Source organism: Carcharhinus amblyrhynchos, chromosome 31, assembly GCF_965287045.1.
Source record: "Carcharhinus amblyrhynchos chromosome 31, sCarAmb.v2.hapA, whole genome shotgun sequence".
In the NCBI taxonomy this organism is placed as follows: Eukaryota; Metazoa; Chordata; class Chondrichthyes; order Carcharhiniformes; family Carcharhinidae; genus Carcharhinus; species Carcharhinus amblyrhynchos.
This window is the reverse complement of record NC_137354.1, coordinates 25,533,711-25,548,876: the sequence shown is the minus strand read 5'-3', so window position 1 is coordinate 25,548,876 and position 15,166 is coordinate 25,533,711. Positions and strand designations below refer to the sequence as shown.

The window sequence follows — 15,166 nt, the reverse complement described above, 5'->3', positions numbered from 1 at the left end:
GCTCTTAGCTGCTTGGATATATTAACACTGCATTGACTGGAAAGGGCTGTGGAAGAAAGATAGCAATCAGTTACTGTGGCCCCTGTCGAAGTTAATAATGTAAGCAGAGAGAGTGGTCTGAAGTCTAGAAAGGTGAATGTTGATTAAGAAACAGGCAGAAAATAAGAGTTTCACAGGTGGTAATCTCTGATTTACGCTGCCTTCTAGAACATGAATGGGAAGATTAGGGAAATTAATGCCTGGATAATAAACGGCAACAGGAGAGGAGTTCCACTCTTAAGCACTGGCACTAATACTGGGACAGATGGGAGTTCTTCTTCAAGAAGCTTGCAACTGTATTGGCAACATTCTTTAAAAAAGAAACAATGAGGTATTTAAGGACATAAGAAATATGTGCAGGAGTAGGCCATCTAGCCCTTTGAGCTTGCTTAGTCATTCAATAAGATCATGGCTGATCTGAAGTGGATCAGTTCCACTTTCCCGCCTGCTCCCCATAAGCCTTAATTCCCTTATCTATCAGAAATCTATCTACCCGTGACTTAAACATATTCAACGAGATAGCCTCCACCACTTCAACGGGCAGAGAATTCCAGAGATTCACCACCCTCAGAGAAGAAGTTCCTCCTCAACTCCGTTATAAACTGACCACCCCACCCCCCCAACTTATTTTGAGGCTGTGCCCTGTAGTTCTGGTTTCCTTTCTAAGTGGAAAGAATCTCTCTACCTCACCCCTATCTAGCCCCTTCATTATCTTGTAAGTCTCTAGAAGATCCACCCTCCCCCAGCCTTCTAAACTCCAACGAGTACAGACACAGTCTATTTAATCTCTCCTCATAAGCTAACCCATAAGATCAGTCTCATAAGATTAGCTTAGACAAGGATGGACAAGGCCCAGGAAAATAAAACCAACAGAAACAATTTAGCCAAAGGAACAATAAATAAAAATACTGATGAGAAGACAGGACTACAATGGTCATAAAAAATGTGTTAAAAAATTAAACGGTTAACACTGATGTATTGCATAAACAAACTGAGGAAAGTGAAGGCAGTTTTCTCTCTTCCAACTGCAAACAGCAACTGATGAGCGATCAATTAATTTTTGATCTGAATCAGAATGCTTTCAGTGCAGGAGGTTGACATTCAACCCATTAAATCTACACTGACCCTCAAACAGAGCATCTTACCCAGGCTCTATCCCTGTAACTCCATGTATTTACCCTGCTAATCCCACTAACCTACAAATCTTAGGACACTAAAGTGGCAATTTACCACAGCTAAACGACCTAACCTGTACATCTTTGGACTGTGGGAGGAAACCCACATAGACAGGGAGCATGTGCACATTCCAGTTACCCAAAGCCAGAAATGTTCCTGGGTCCCTGGCACTGTGAGAGAGCAGTACTAACCACTGTGCCACCCAAACTGATTGATTTTTGATAATCAAGGTATGAAGGTTAATAGTGCAAGGATACTGATATGGCTACAAATTGGCAACGGTCTCTTTAAATTGAGGAATGCTTGACGGACTAAATAACCTTCCCTTACAAGAACTAGGCTCAAATAAAAAGACTGTTCAAATGGGACAAAATGGGAAAATAAATACTGGCCAAGTACCTATTTAAAAGAATGGAGAAGGTATAGAAATGATGAGATAGGACTTGCAGTGCCAACATTGGAAAAGCAGAGAACACATGCTGAAGGAAAAGGAATTAATATGGTTGGACCTTAATGTTAAAAATAAAGCTTGTTACATTTTTAGGGTGCTTTACAAACCTCCAAATTGTGAAAATAAATCAAAGAAGAAAGCTGTATTTAACCTAGAAAGACAAATTAAAATCAAGTTGTTTGGGAGATTTTTATTAGTCACTTATTAATTGGGACAGGACAGCTAAACAGGGAAAAGGTAATAACATTACTAAAATACTTATCGGCTCTCTTCCTCAAGCAGTGCCTAAGCCAGCCAACAAGGGTTGCTAGGTCTGGGAAATTGTGCCAAAAAGGCAAGGTTCAATTCAGGTAAGTTACTGATTTCATTAGGGAGTGGTTAGGGCTTTACAACTAGCTCCGGAGTGAGAAAAAGTTAGCCAGAGGGCTCCTGCTCTTGAAAACTATGCAGTGATCGCAACTGGGAGGCGCATTTATGAGAATAAGAGGAGACTGGCTTTTCATAGCAGAGCCCTGCAGAACTGTACATCCTCAAGTTTTGGCCAGATTTGGCACATACCGACAGGCTTCATTTGAAAAACATCCTCCTCCATCATAAAAGCTGAAAGTGTGAATACAACAGAAAAAGGTGCATGACAAATTCTTGGATTTCATGCATGATTTTCAAGAATAACAATGATGCTATGAACATTCTTCTTCAGTTAAAGGTTATTAGTCACAAGTATGGCTTACATTAACACTGCAATGAAGTTACTGTGAAACACTGCAATGAAGTTACTGTGAAACACTGCAATGAAGTTACTGTGAAATTCCCCTCGTTGCCACACTTCAGCACCTGTTCGGGGTCAATGCACCTAACTAGCATGTCTTTCAAACTGGCAGGAAACTGGAGCACCCAGAGGAAACCTACGCAGAAAATGTGCAAACCCCACATAAGTCGGGAATTGAACCCAGGTCACTGGCGCTATGCATTGTGCCATCATGCAATATGGTTGAATATGTGCACTTGAACACAGAAATCCGAATACATATTCAAATAGTTCACGATCATTGGCAGACTCCTCAGGAGCATCTTTGAAAATAGGAAACCCCCATGACACTTCAAGATAAAAGTGGCAAATCTGATCTGTTCCAAAACTGAAAAAAATTGTCTATTAAAGGTCATTTCTACAAAGACCAGTTTTTGAAGCATTTCTCCCCTCCTGTTGAGAAAGAGCTGACTCCTACTACGGACTGAGTTCAGAATTGGTAGTGGCAATATTGTGTTTTCTTGACCAATGAGTTACTTGAGAGAAACCTGTACTGCAGACTATGCAACTTCTGCGTGCATATGGCTAAACTTGATCCTGTTTTGTTCAAGGTGCAGCTCTGTCAGAGGCACTAAACAGCAATCAGCAGCAAGAATCCCAACTCAGGTTCAACAACACTGACCCCCAGAAATGCAACATGACCATCGATGTCGCATCCTGCAATGCAGATGAACATTTTACATTGCTAAAATGCAGAACAAAACTACTATGATTAAGTCAAGAATTTGATTAAGTTAATATCTAATGGGATAACAGAAAGCAACTTGTTTTGCAAAAAGAACAAACAGACTGATACAAGCTCAAATTCAATAATGGTCGTTCTTGCACTCTCTCATCCAACCTTCCTTCCTCTTCACTTACTGGGCTAAGCAAAATCTGCTGACAATGGGATTTCACCAAGCTTGCTTACCTCTATGCTGAAATAACCTCTGTCCACGTAATCACCAAGGAAGAGGTATCTGGTACTGGCTGGTGACCCTCCCACTTCAAATAGCTTCATCATGTCAAAGAACTGACCATGAATGTCACCGCATACTAGAAGAAGACAATAGCTGCATTTTAGACTCAAATCAACATTTATTATCGAAGCACTGATACTCACCTAGAACATCTACTGTATAGAAATGCACTCCTTTCACTGTGCGTGAAGGAAGTACTTTGCTATCGTTCATAAAGAACACAGATATTTCTCTTCAATGAAGAGGCCCCATTGATTATATACGACATGAGGGGCACTACTCCACAAGTACGGAAGAGGCAAGGAGACAGGCCTTCCATAAACTTCTAGTCAATACAGAGATCGAACCTGCTCTGCTGGCGTCATCGTGCATCACACTCTAGCCATCTACCCAACTGAGCTAACTGACACCCACACTGAAATAATCAGGTTAAAATGTCATTATTCTACAGTTTAAATGAGATTATTGTTTTCACTGATGAGGTCACATTGAAAATTGCAAACTTCAAACCAATAATAAATCCAGCCTGAAACAATGTGGATAAGGTAATGTTAACCTTTAGTCTCCTGCTATCATCTTACATTCAGGGTGCCTGTTGAACAGTATTAACGTAAAATTATAACTTTGCTTAATCAGGCAGCAGTGATTACTAACCATAAGAGGCTTAATCCAAATTCTGTGTGCAACAGTGAGAAAGGTTAATTACATAAATCACATACTAACAGTTAACTGTTTAGCTACCGTGCAATAAAGGTCAATTAGCTGAACTTTTTCTAGTGTATGGCAACTGATGCAGCACCTGCTGTAGATCCTTGCCGTGAGCGGTCTTGCTGACTAACTTCTCAACTAAGCTGGGAGCAAGAAGAAAAGAATTAGAAGAGTATCAAAACACAGTCGAATATTTTTTTTTTGTCTGTGCCCTTCATCAGATCCTGCTTCAAAAAAGTTAATCAGTCGCCTAATGCTACTGAACACCCGCAGTGCCTTTGACACAAGGTGCAAAATATAGAACCATCCACCCTTGGGAACTCATTTAAAATATGAAGTCTTGGCTTCCACCCAAAATTCTACACACCCTTTCAAAATGCAGACTGACCTGCTCCACATTTACATTCATTCATCACCAACATTCGTTAATTATCTATTTGCTTTTTTAACTTTACTTTTGGTGGTATGTGCAGAGAGCTAAAAAGAAATGGCACTGAAAAGCAAATTATGATAAGTTAGCTGCGTGCAACCTGGTGTCCGACACTTGATAATTCAACTTAATAAATTTACTTTTGACATCACCCAGCATCCAATGATGAGCAGGTCCCTAGCTCTCACAATAGTTAAGGTACAAGGTGCTTGAGGAATATAGGTTGCAGAACTCTAACAGGAAGGCAATGCATTATAATCTTAAGTATAATTACTATTTGAAAAATTCACACATTAGAAAAGTGTATTTTCATTTCAGTGAGGTAGATGACACCAGTTAGTTCTTCCTGCTGTGATTGTCCAGAAAAGGAACAACTAGAAAGTCTTGCTATGAATGGTACACAAATCCAAACGTGTTTCAAACTCTTCTTTATAACATGAATCAGAACCAGCAGCCTGATTATATTGACTGCGTGTTTACCTCCGGCAATAGAACCTTACAGCAGAGTTCCTCATCATTTGGTGCATTCTGTGCTTTCTTTGGCTCTTTTAAAGAACTATCCACCTATTTCCATTCCCCTCATTCTTCCCACAGATCTGAAATTTGTTCTTTTGCAATGACTTGTGGGCTGTGCTGGTCAGTCCTAACCACCAAAGCCAGAACTAGTCTAAATTTGACCTACAATCAAGACAATTTTCTGGTGGGGATAACAGACAAAGGAAGAAAATCTGACTGTCCTCTTCACTGCATCACACAAGGATACAGAGACCAACTGTACTCATGCTCCAGGACTAGCTATCCACTAGCCACACTGTTCCAGTACAGCTACAATACTGGCACTCACCTGGACAGCAGGACAAATCAAATCAGGCCAAGTACTGCTCTATCAGCCTCCTCTATTCTAGACCATCTGCAAAGCGATGGGAGTGTTATCAAACATTAATAATCCATAGAATCCCTACAATACAGAAAGAGGCCATCCGGCCCATCGAGTCTGCACCGACCACAATCCCACCCAGGCCCTACCCCCATATCCCTACATATTTACCCACTAATCCCTCTAACCTACAGATCTCAGGGCACTAAGGGCAATTTTAGCATGGTCAATCAACCTAACCCGCACATCTTTGGATAATGCTATCAGCAATACTTTACACCAGAATAAGTTGCTCATTGATGTTCGGTTTGGGTTCTGCTAGGCTCACTTCGTTCCTTACCTTATGGTTCAAACATGGGCAAAAGAGTTGAAATCCAGATGTGAGATACCAGTGACGGCCCTTGACATTAAGTCAGCATTTGACCGAATGTGGATCAATGTGGAGTCCTAGCAAAATTGAAATCAATGGGAATCGGTGGGAAAGCTCTCCACTAGTTGATGTAACAGCTCGCACAAAGGAAGACAGTAATGCTTCTTGGAAGCCAATCATCTCAATCCCATGACATCACCACAGATATCCCTCAGGGTAGTGTCCTCGGCTCAACCATCTTCACCAATGACCTTCCCTCCATCACAAGGTTCAAAAGTGGGGATGCTCACCAATGATCGTACAATGCTCAGCACCGTTCACAACTCTACAGATACTGAAGCAGTCTGTGACCATATGCAGCAAGGCCTGGACAGCATTCATGCTTTTGGGCTGATAAGAGGCAAGTAACATTCTCACCAAACAAGGGTGAGGCAATGGCCATCTCTGACAAGAGAGAACCACCTCCCCTTGCCTTCCATCACTGAATCCCTCAATATTAACATACTGAAAGTTATGACTGACCAGAAATTTAACTGGACCAACTACTTAAATACTGTGACTACAAGAGCAGGTCAGAGACTGGGAATTCTACAGTAACTCACTGAAGCCTGTTCTATCTTCAAATCAAAATCAGGAATGTGTTGCAATACTCACCACGTGCCTGGATGAGTGCAACTCTAACACTTAAGAAGCTCAGTTATGAAAGATAAAGCAGGCTACACGTTTGGCATCCCCATCTACAACCTTAAACATTCACTCTCTCCACCACTGATACAGTGATAACAGTCTGATATACAAGATGCTCTGCAATAAGTCACCAAGCTTCCTTCAAAAGCACCTTCCAACCTATGACCTCTACTCCTAGAAGGACATGGGCAGTAGGTGCAAGGGAAAATTACCATATGCAAGTTATCTTCTGAGCCACACAGCATCATGACTTGAAACTATACTGCCAACTATCTTAGGAGTGTGTGATTGTGAACAAGGAAAGATGCAGTATGCACATTTGGATTCAAAGTAACATCAGATTTATTGAAAAGCTGTTCTCTGTTCTGCAGAGAGTACAAAACTAAGTAAATCATCAGCCTCTGGCAACGCCCTGATGACATCACCATCAAATCATGTGTTCAGCTCTTAATGTGTGTATAAATATATAACACGTTCCTTCACCTTTGTGGATTCAAAATATTGCAACTCTCTTCCTTAACAGTGCATATACCTATGCAAGATGGGTGTAGCAGTTCACAAATGCTGTTCATTACTGTTTTCTCAAGGGCATCGATGATGGAAAGCAAATGCTGGCTTTGCCAGCGACACTCAACCCATGAAAAAATAAACAAAACTAGTTAATTCCACACTGACCTTCAATCAATTCCAGGACCTTCTGGCTTATTTGGTGTTGTTCCTACACCCACTAAGCCATCTGGCAAGCAATAAAAAGGCATTCAAGCAGTAAATTCTAAAGTTTAATGATTTACTTTAGAAAAGAATCCAAATTCCAGAGTAGTAATCCTAGAGCATGCACCCACATGTACACTGCCTTAAGAAATGTTACACTGGGCAGCAATAATAAAGTAGATCATTTATTTCAACCAAGTTTGGCGTTAACTAGGTTTTCAATGGAAGTGAGAGAAAGGGGAGAGGAATACACATATTTAAATCAGCTGACACGGGAAGTAAGCTGGCGCCTCACCTGTTATTGGGGCTTCCACTTCAATCATGGTCTTTTCCCTTCGCAGGATTTCAGCTCCATCATTAATAATTCTAAGTGCAATTTCTTCCTCTACTCGACCTTCTTTAATTAAATGATTTTTCAAAACGTCCACCCTAGGTTTACCGTTGACGTCGAAGACCTCCTCAAATGACAAGCGATGGGTCGGTGGAAAGGGCACAGCTGTAGGAGGGTGACACAGAGCAAAGTAAAATGCGTCAATTGCTTCTGAATAGAAAACAGATGACAACTGGCACTGATGAACGACATTAATCTAAACATCAAAAGCAATGCAAAATGTTGCATAGTTCCAACACCAAATGAGTTGGCAATTTGGGATGGGGAAAGAGTGAGACAAAAATATATCAGAACTCAGGGTCAAATATTAAAGAGTTCTCTTGAACCCCAGTAGCTCAAAGTTTTTGTTCCTCATTCTGCCATCTGTTTTTAGGTGTGATTTATCTCACTGGGCCCTGATGATTTAGCATAAAAAGTGTCGCCGAGTGCAGCTCTGAGCTACAGGCCCATGAGGTACAGGCTTGATCCGTATTGTGGACTAAGCTGATCTCAAGCAACAGGGTGCTAAAGTTCAGTTTCACAGATAAGGAAAGGAATAACAATCAATCAGTGAATTGCTCGCGACATTTTACATCGCCAATCAACTCCTGTTGGAAACTGCACACAAAAGTGGCTGAGGAAAGAAGCGAGTTCCATTGTGTGGCTCTACCTGGATGAATAACCTGCCAACTCATCATTCAGTTTGACACATGAGCAAGGTACCCGTCACCAACTGAACAAAAAGGAGGAGGAAAAAAACAACGAAAATTTACAAACCTTCATGGTGATATGCACAACCTATTAAAGCAGCTGTAATATTTAATGAACAAATTGTAGAGGACTATAACAGCATGAAAACCAATAAAACACTATTACATAATGAGGCTAGAAATTTCCACTAGCACAGAGTAAAATCCTCAACAACTCATCTGCCTACAACTGTGGAGAAAGGAGTGGAAGGTCATTTGTCTCAAGTGTCACGAACTGCACTACTAAACTTCAAAATCCACACAGGGTAACTCTTGTTTTTCTCTTGTGGAGTTGTGGGTTCAATCAGGTTTGGGATGTTAGCTGGATAATCACCATCCAAACAATTCCAGGTAGATGCAGTATGATTACAAACAAAGAATCCTCTCCTGCACCTCAACATCACATCTGCAGCCTTTGTACTGGAATGTCCAAAGTGTCTGCCTTGTGCTTAATGCAATTGTGCCAGATTTAAACAATTTAACCTTCTATGTTTTAATTTTTGGAGTATGCCTCACTCTGGCAAGTTCTATATTTGTTACCTATCTCTCATTTCTCTCAAGGTCTTGGGTTGTAGACCCTCAAACTGCAGCACGGTGGCACAATGGTTAGCACTGCGGCCTCAGAATTGGGTTCTAACCTTGGGTCTGTGTGGAGTTTGCACGTTCTCCCCACGTCTGTGTGGGTTTGCTCTGGGTGCTCCAGATTCCTCCCCCATTCCAAGACATGCTGCTTAGGTGCATTGGTCATGCTAAATTCTCCCTCAGTGTACTTGAACAGGAATATGACGATGAGGGGATTTTCACAGTAACTCCACTGCAATGTTAATGCAAGCCTACTAAAAAAGTAAAACAAACTGTTGCAGTCCATATGGTGAAACGCTCCCCATCGCACTGAACAAAGCAAGTTCCTGCATTGTGACCCAATGGCAATCAAGGAACAGCCATTTCTTCTGCTGCATTTGTTAAATTACATTGCATTCAAATTTTTGAATAATCTAAATTTTCTAACCGCAAAAATGAATGTTAATGAAAGTTTATTTATTAGTCACAAGTAAGCTTACAGTAACACTACAACGAAGTTGTGAAAAGCCCCTAGTTGCCACACTGCAGCGCCTGTTTGGGTACACCGAGGGAGAATTTAGCATGGTGAATGCACCTAACCAGCACGCCTTTGGATTGTGGGAGGAAACTGGGGCACCCGAAGGAAACCCACGCGGACACACAAAACATGCAAATTCCACACAAACAGCGACCCAAGCCGGGAATCAAACCTGGGTCCCTGGCGCTGTGTGGCAGCAGTGCCAAATTCGCAGTAGCAGCTTGTAATTGACTCAAAGACCTTTTATACCCTCAGGACAGCCAAGTGTCTCATAGCCAATGAAGTATTTTTAAAAGATAGTCACTGGTGTAGTGTAGGGAACACAATATCCAGTTTGTGCACAGCAAGCTCCCACAAAGCAGCATGGGTGAAGATGAGATCACTTATTTTAATGATATTAACTATTGAAAAAATACTGGCCAGGGCACTTACATTCACTGGATAGAGGAGACAGGGCCTTGATTTAATATCTCATCTGAAAGATGGTAATTCACTGCCTTTATGGATGTGATAAATGCTATGGTAATTTTATTGCTCTGTTTCCTCTAAGATTATAAACCAGCTTTCTTTCTGCCTCCTTTCCATGGTTTCAGTTCCAATTATGCAAAATACACGCAGGAAACTGATCCCAAGAGATGCAGCGCGGGGAAACCAAGGATGCCCTTACTGGGGAACTCCCAGTGCTGGATCACATCAATCACTACTGCGGAAGATTGGATCATCGCCACCAAAAATACAAACCAGTCAAAAGACAGATTGTTTACCATCTCATATAACAGTTAGAATATAGCGTTTCTAATTGCATCACTGGGAAAGATCTTAGTCCGATATCGTGTGTTAAAGGGATTTGTTGGGGATGGGGTGGGTGCAGAGAGAACTAAAACTGCACGTTACGTCATAATAAGGAAGAATGCAATACAAGTCTGAAGTCAGGGAGCATGAGAAAACATCAGAAGCAGCAAAAAGGTGCCTGAGCACTAACTAGCTGATCAGAGGGCGATTGCTGCTGTTTGAGAAGATCATGAAATTTTCCTCTGCAAGCAACATGAAATCAAACATGCCTGTCACACAAGTTCCCTTTTCTATATTTTTACTACTTTTGAAGGTTCTAACCTGTCTGGTGTCTGTCTGATACCTGGCCCAGGTGGTCAATCCTTACGAACGAGTCCAGGATTCGGGCATCCACAATGGGCCTGTGGCCTTGGGTTACTTGGCCTATGAAACACTGGCAACTCAATTTTCCACCAACACTCATGTGCTTTGCTTGCCTTGGTTTTAAGGGTCTGGGGTTTGAGATCATCTCTCAGCATTGTTTACTCATTAACAGAGAACTAAATATTAAATCAATGTGCATTAAAACGCAGCACATATGTGGAAATCTGTCACACAGATGAGTGAAATTCCCTAAATTCCAGATGATGATGAGGACCCAGTTTCACTGCCACCTTACAAATGCCCCCTCCGGCTCCTTGTGACAAAAACAAACCTATAAATCAATGAACTAACCAAACTTCTGCATCTTTCAAATACAGATTTCAAACCTGAGTTTATTGTTTCTGTATCTTGTCAATCCAACCTAAGTAAGCTTCCACTAACTACCTTATGAGATATAAAAGAATCATTGGTGGGTTATAACTAGTTAGAGAGATATGAATCATAGGTGGGTTATGCATAACTCACTAAAGATACTGATTATGAAAACAAAATTAGAAAGTTCTCCTACAGAGCAACATAGAAAATAGGAGTAGGCCCTTTGATTCTGATCTGCCATTCATTATGATCATGTCTGATTATCCAATTCAACAGTCTGATCCCACCTTTCCCCCATGTCCTAAAATCCCCTTATACTCAAGAACTATATCTAATTGTTCTTGGAAACATGAAATGTTTTGGCCTCAACTGCAAATTTCACAGGCTCACCACTCTTTGGGTGAAGAAATCTCTGAGGGTTTATCCCATATCCTGAGACATGACACCTGGTTCTGGGCTCCTCCACCATAAGGAACATCTTTCCTGCATCTACCCTGTCTATTCTTGTTACAATTTTTTTATAATTCATTCATGGGACGTGGACATCACTAGTTGGCCAATGTTTATTGCCCATCGCTAGCTGCCCTTGAGAAGGTGGTGATGAGCTACCTTCTTGAATCACTGCAGTCCACTTGATTGATAGAGTTATTAAGAAGGCATACAGTGTGTTAGCTTTTATTGGCAGAGGGATTGAGTTTCGGAGCCATGATGTCATGTTGCAGCTGTACAAAACTCTGGTGTGGCTGCACTTGGAGTTCTGGTTGCCTTATTATAGGAAGGATGTGGAAGCATTGGAAAGGGTGCAGAGGAGATTTACCAGGATGTTACCTGGTATGACGGGAAGGTCTTATGAGGAAAGGCTGAGTGACTTGAGGCTGTGTTCGTTAGAGAGAAGGTTAAGAGGTGACTTAATAGAGGCATACAAGATGATCAGAGGATTAGATAGGGTGGACAGTGTGAATTTTTCTCCTTGAATGGTGATGGCTAGTACAAGGGGACATAGCTTTAAATTGAGGGGTGATAGATATAGGACAAATGTCAGAGGTAGGTTCTTTACTGAGACAGTAGTAAGGAGGTGGAATGTCCTTCCTGCAATAATAGTGGACTCATCAACATTAAGGGCATTTAAAAGGTCATTGGATAAACATGTGGATGATATTGGAATAGTGTCGGTTAGATGGGCTTTAGATTGGTTTCATAGGTTGGCGCAACATCGAGGGCCGAAGGGCCTGTACTGTGCTGTAATGTTCTATGTTGTATGCTGTGGGTTGACCCACAATGCCGTTAGAAAGGGAACTGAAGGATTTTGACCCAGCGCCTGCAAAGGTACAGCAACATATTTCCAAGTCAGGATGGTGAGTGACTTGAAGAGGAATTTGCAGGTTGTGGCGTTCCTATGTATCTGCTGCTCTTGTCCTTCCAGATGGAAGTGGTCATGGGTTTGGAAGGTGCTGTGTAAAAATCTTTGGTGAATTGCTGCAGTGCATCTTATAGTGAGTACACAGTGCTGCTACTGAGCGTTGGTGGTGGGGTGTTTATAGATGCAATGCCAAACAGGCTGCTTTGTCCTGGATGGTGTCAAGCTTGACTGTTATTGTACCTGCACTCATCCAGGCAAATGGGGAATATTCCATCACACTCTTGACTTGTGCCTTGTAGATGGTGGATAGGCTTTAGGGAGTCAGGTGGTGAGTTACTCGCCACAGTACTCCTAGCCCCTGACCTGCTCTTGTAGCCACTGTGTTTATGTGGTGAGTCCAGTTGAGTTTCTGGTCAATGACGTGAGGGATTCAGTGGTGGCAACACCATTGAATGTCAAAGGGCGGTGGTTAGAGTGTCTCATATTAGTGATGGTCATTCCTTGGCATTTGTGTGGCACGGGCTCGTTGGGCCGAAGGGCCTGTTTCCCGGGCTGATTTTGTTCTTTCTTTGTTCTTTGAATGTTACTTGCCACTTGTCAGCCCAAGCCTGGATATTGTCCAGGTCTTGTTGCATTTGAACATAGATTGTAGTATCTGAAGAATCGCGAATGGTGCTGAACATTGTGCAATCATTGGCAAACATCCCCACTTCTGACCTTATGACGGAGGAAGGTTATTGATGAAGCAGCTAAAGATGATTGGGCCTAGGGATACTACCTTGAGGGACTCCTGCAGAGATGTCCTGGAGTTGAGAAGACTGGATCCTCCACAACCATCACCATCTTCCTATGTGCCAGGTATGACTGCAAACTGCGGAGAGTTTTCCCACTGATTACAGTTTTGCTAGGGCTCCTTGATGTCACATTCAGTCGAATATGGCCTTGATGTCAAAGGCTGTCACACTCACATCTGGAATTCAGCTCTTTTGTCCATGGTTGATCCAAGGCTGGTGAAACCTAAACTGGGCATCACTGAGCAGGTCATCGCTGAGCAGATGCTGCTTGATAGCACTACTGATGACCCCTTCCATCGCTTAACTGATGATCGAGAGTGAACTGATCAGGCGGTTATTGGATGGGTTGAATTTGTTCTGCTTTTTGTGTACAGGGCATAACTGGGCAATTTTCCACATTGTTGGGTAGATGCCAGTGTTGCAACTGTACTGGAATGTTATCTGGGTCCACTGCCTTTGAAGTATCCAGTGCCTCCAACCATATCTTGGTATCTCGTGGAGAGAACGGAATTGGCTAGTGACTGCCATCTGAGATGCTGGGGACTAATGAAGGAGCAGTGGTGGATCATCCATTCAGCACTTTTGGCTGAAGATTGCTGCAAATGCTTCAGCCTTATCTTTTATACTGATGTGCTGTGCTCCTCCATTGAGGATAGGGATATTTGTGCAGCCTCCTTCTCCAGTGAGTTAATTGTCCACCACCATTTTATAAGTTTCTATGAGACTTCTCTTTCATTCTTCATTCTCCAGTGAATATAATCCTAACCAACACAACCTCTCCTCAAATGTCAGTCCCACCATCGCAGGAATCAGTCTGGTCAACCTTTGTTGCACCCCCTCTATACCAATAGCATCCTTCCTCAGACAAGGAAACCAACACTTACACCAAAAATGTACACAATATTCCAGGTGTGGTCTTACCAAGACTCTATACTTGCAGCAAGATATCCCTGCTTCTGTACTGTATTATGTAAACTGTGTGTGCCTTTATATGATCAGAACTCTGATCAGAATGCTCCAGTCACCTGACGAAGGGGCACAGCCTCGAAAGCTTGTGGTGTTTACTATCAAATAAACCTGTTGAACTTTAACCTGGTGTTGAGAGACTTCTTACTGTCTGTATTCAAACCCACCCGCCATGAAGGCCAAAATACTATTTGCCTTTTTTTTTACTGTCTGTTGTACCTGCATGCTTACCTTCAGTGTCTGGTGTATGAGGCCACCCACGTCTCGTTGCACATTTCCCTCCCTCAATTTATAGTCATTCGGATAATAATCTGCCTTCCTTTTTTGCTACCAAGGCGGATAAGCTCACATTTGGCCACACTATACTGCACTTTCCATCCACTTTATGGATACAAAACTGGCTTGATGACAGAAGCCCAATGGTGGTTGCAGAGGGTTATTTTTCAAACTGGAGACCTGTGACCAATGGTGAGCCTCAGGGGTCAGTGCCGGTTCCACTATTATTTGTCATCTACATTAATGATTTGGATAAGAACATAGGAGGCACAGTTCGTAAGTTTGCAGATGACACCAAGATTGATGACATAGTGGATAGTGAAGGCTATCTCCAATTGCAACGGGATTTTGATCAATTGGGCCAGTAGGCTGACGAATGACAGATGGAGTTCAATTTAGATATATGCGAGATGATGCATTTTGGTAGACTGAACCAGCGCAGGACCTAGTTAATGGTAGGGCACTGGGGAGAGTTACAAAGAGATCTAGGGGTACAGGTTCATAGCTCCTTGAAAGTGGAGTCACAGATGGACAGAGTGGTGAAGAAGGCATTCAGCATGCTTGGTTTCATTGAACAGAACACTGAATACTGGAGCTGGGACATCTTGTTGAAGTTATTCAACATTGGTAAGGTCACACTTGGAATACTGTGTACGCTTCTGATCACCCTATTATAGAAAGGATATTAAACTAGAAAGAGTGCAGAAGAGATTAACTAGGATGCTACCAGGACTTAATGGTTTGAGTTATAAGGAGAGGCTGCTTAAACTGGGACTGTTCTCTCTGCAGCATAGAAGATTGAAGGG

The 15,166-nt window shown here is 42.1% G+C and overlaps 1 protein-coding gene across 4 annotated transcripts in view; it reads right to left on the bottom strand.

The window, feature by feature from the left end:
- Positions 1-15,166, bottom strand: part of LOC145360504 (serine/threonine-protein phosphatase 2B catalytic subunit beta isoform) — a 99,263-nt gene that overhangs the window by 50,816 nt on the left and 33,281 nt on the right. For all 4 annotated transcript variants that reach the window (XM_080215757.1, XM_080215759.1, XM_080215756.1 and 1 more), the window contains exons 2-3: positions 7,512-7,712; positions 3,385-3,509 (exon numbers count right to left, since the gene is read on the bottom strand). In XM_080215757.1, coding sequence (XP_080071883.1) covers positions 3,385-3,509; positions 7,512-7,712 — 326 coding nt within the window. The remainder of the gene's footprint in view (positions 1-3,384; positions 3,510-7,511; positions 7,713-15,166) is intronic.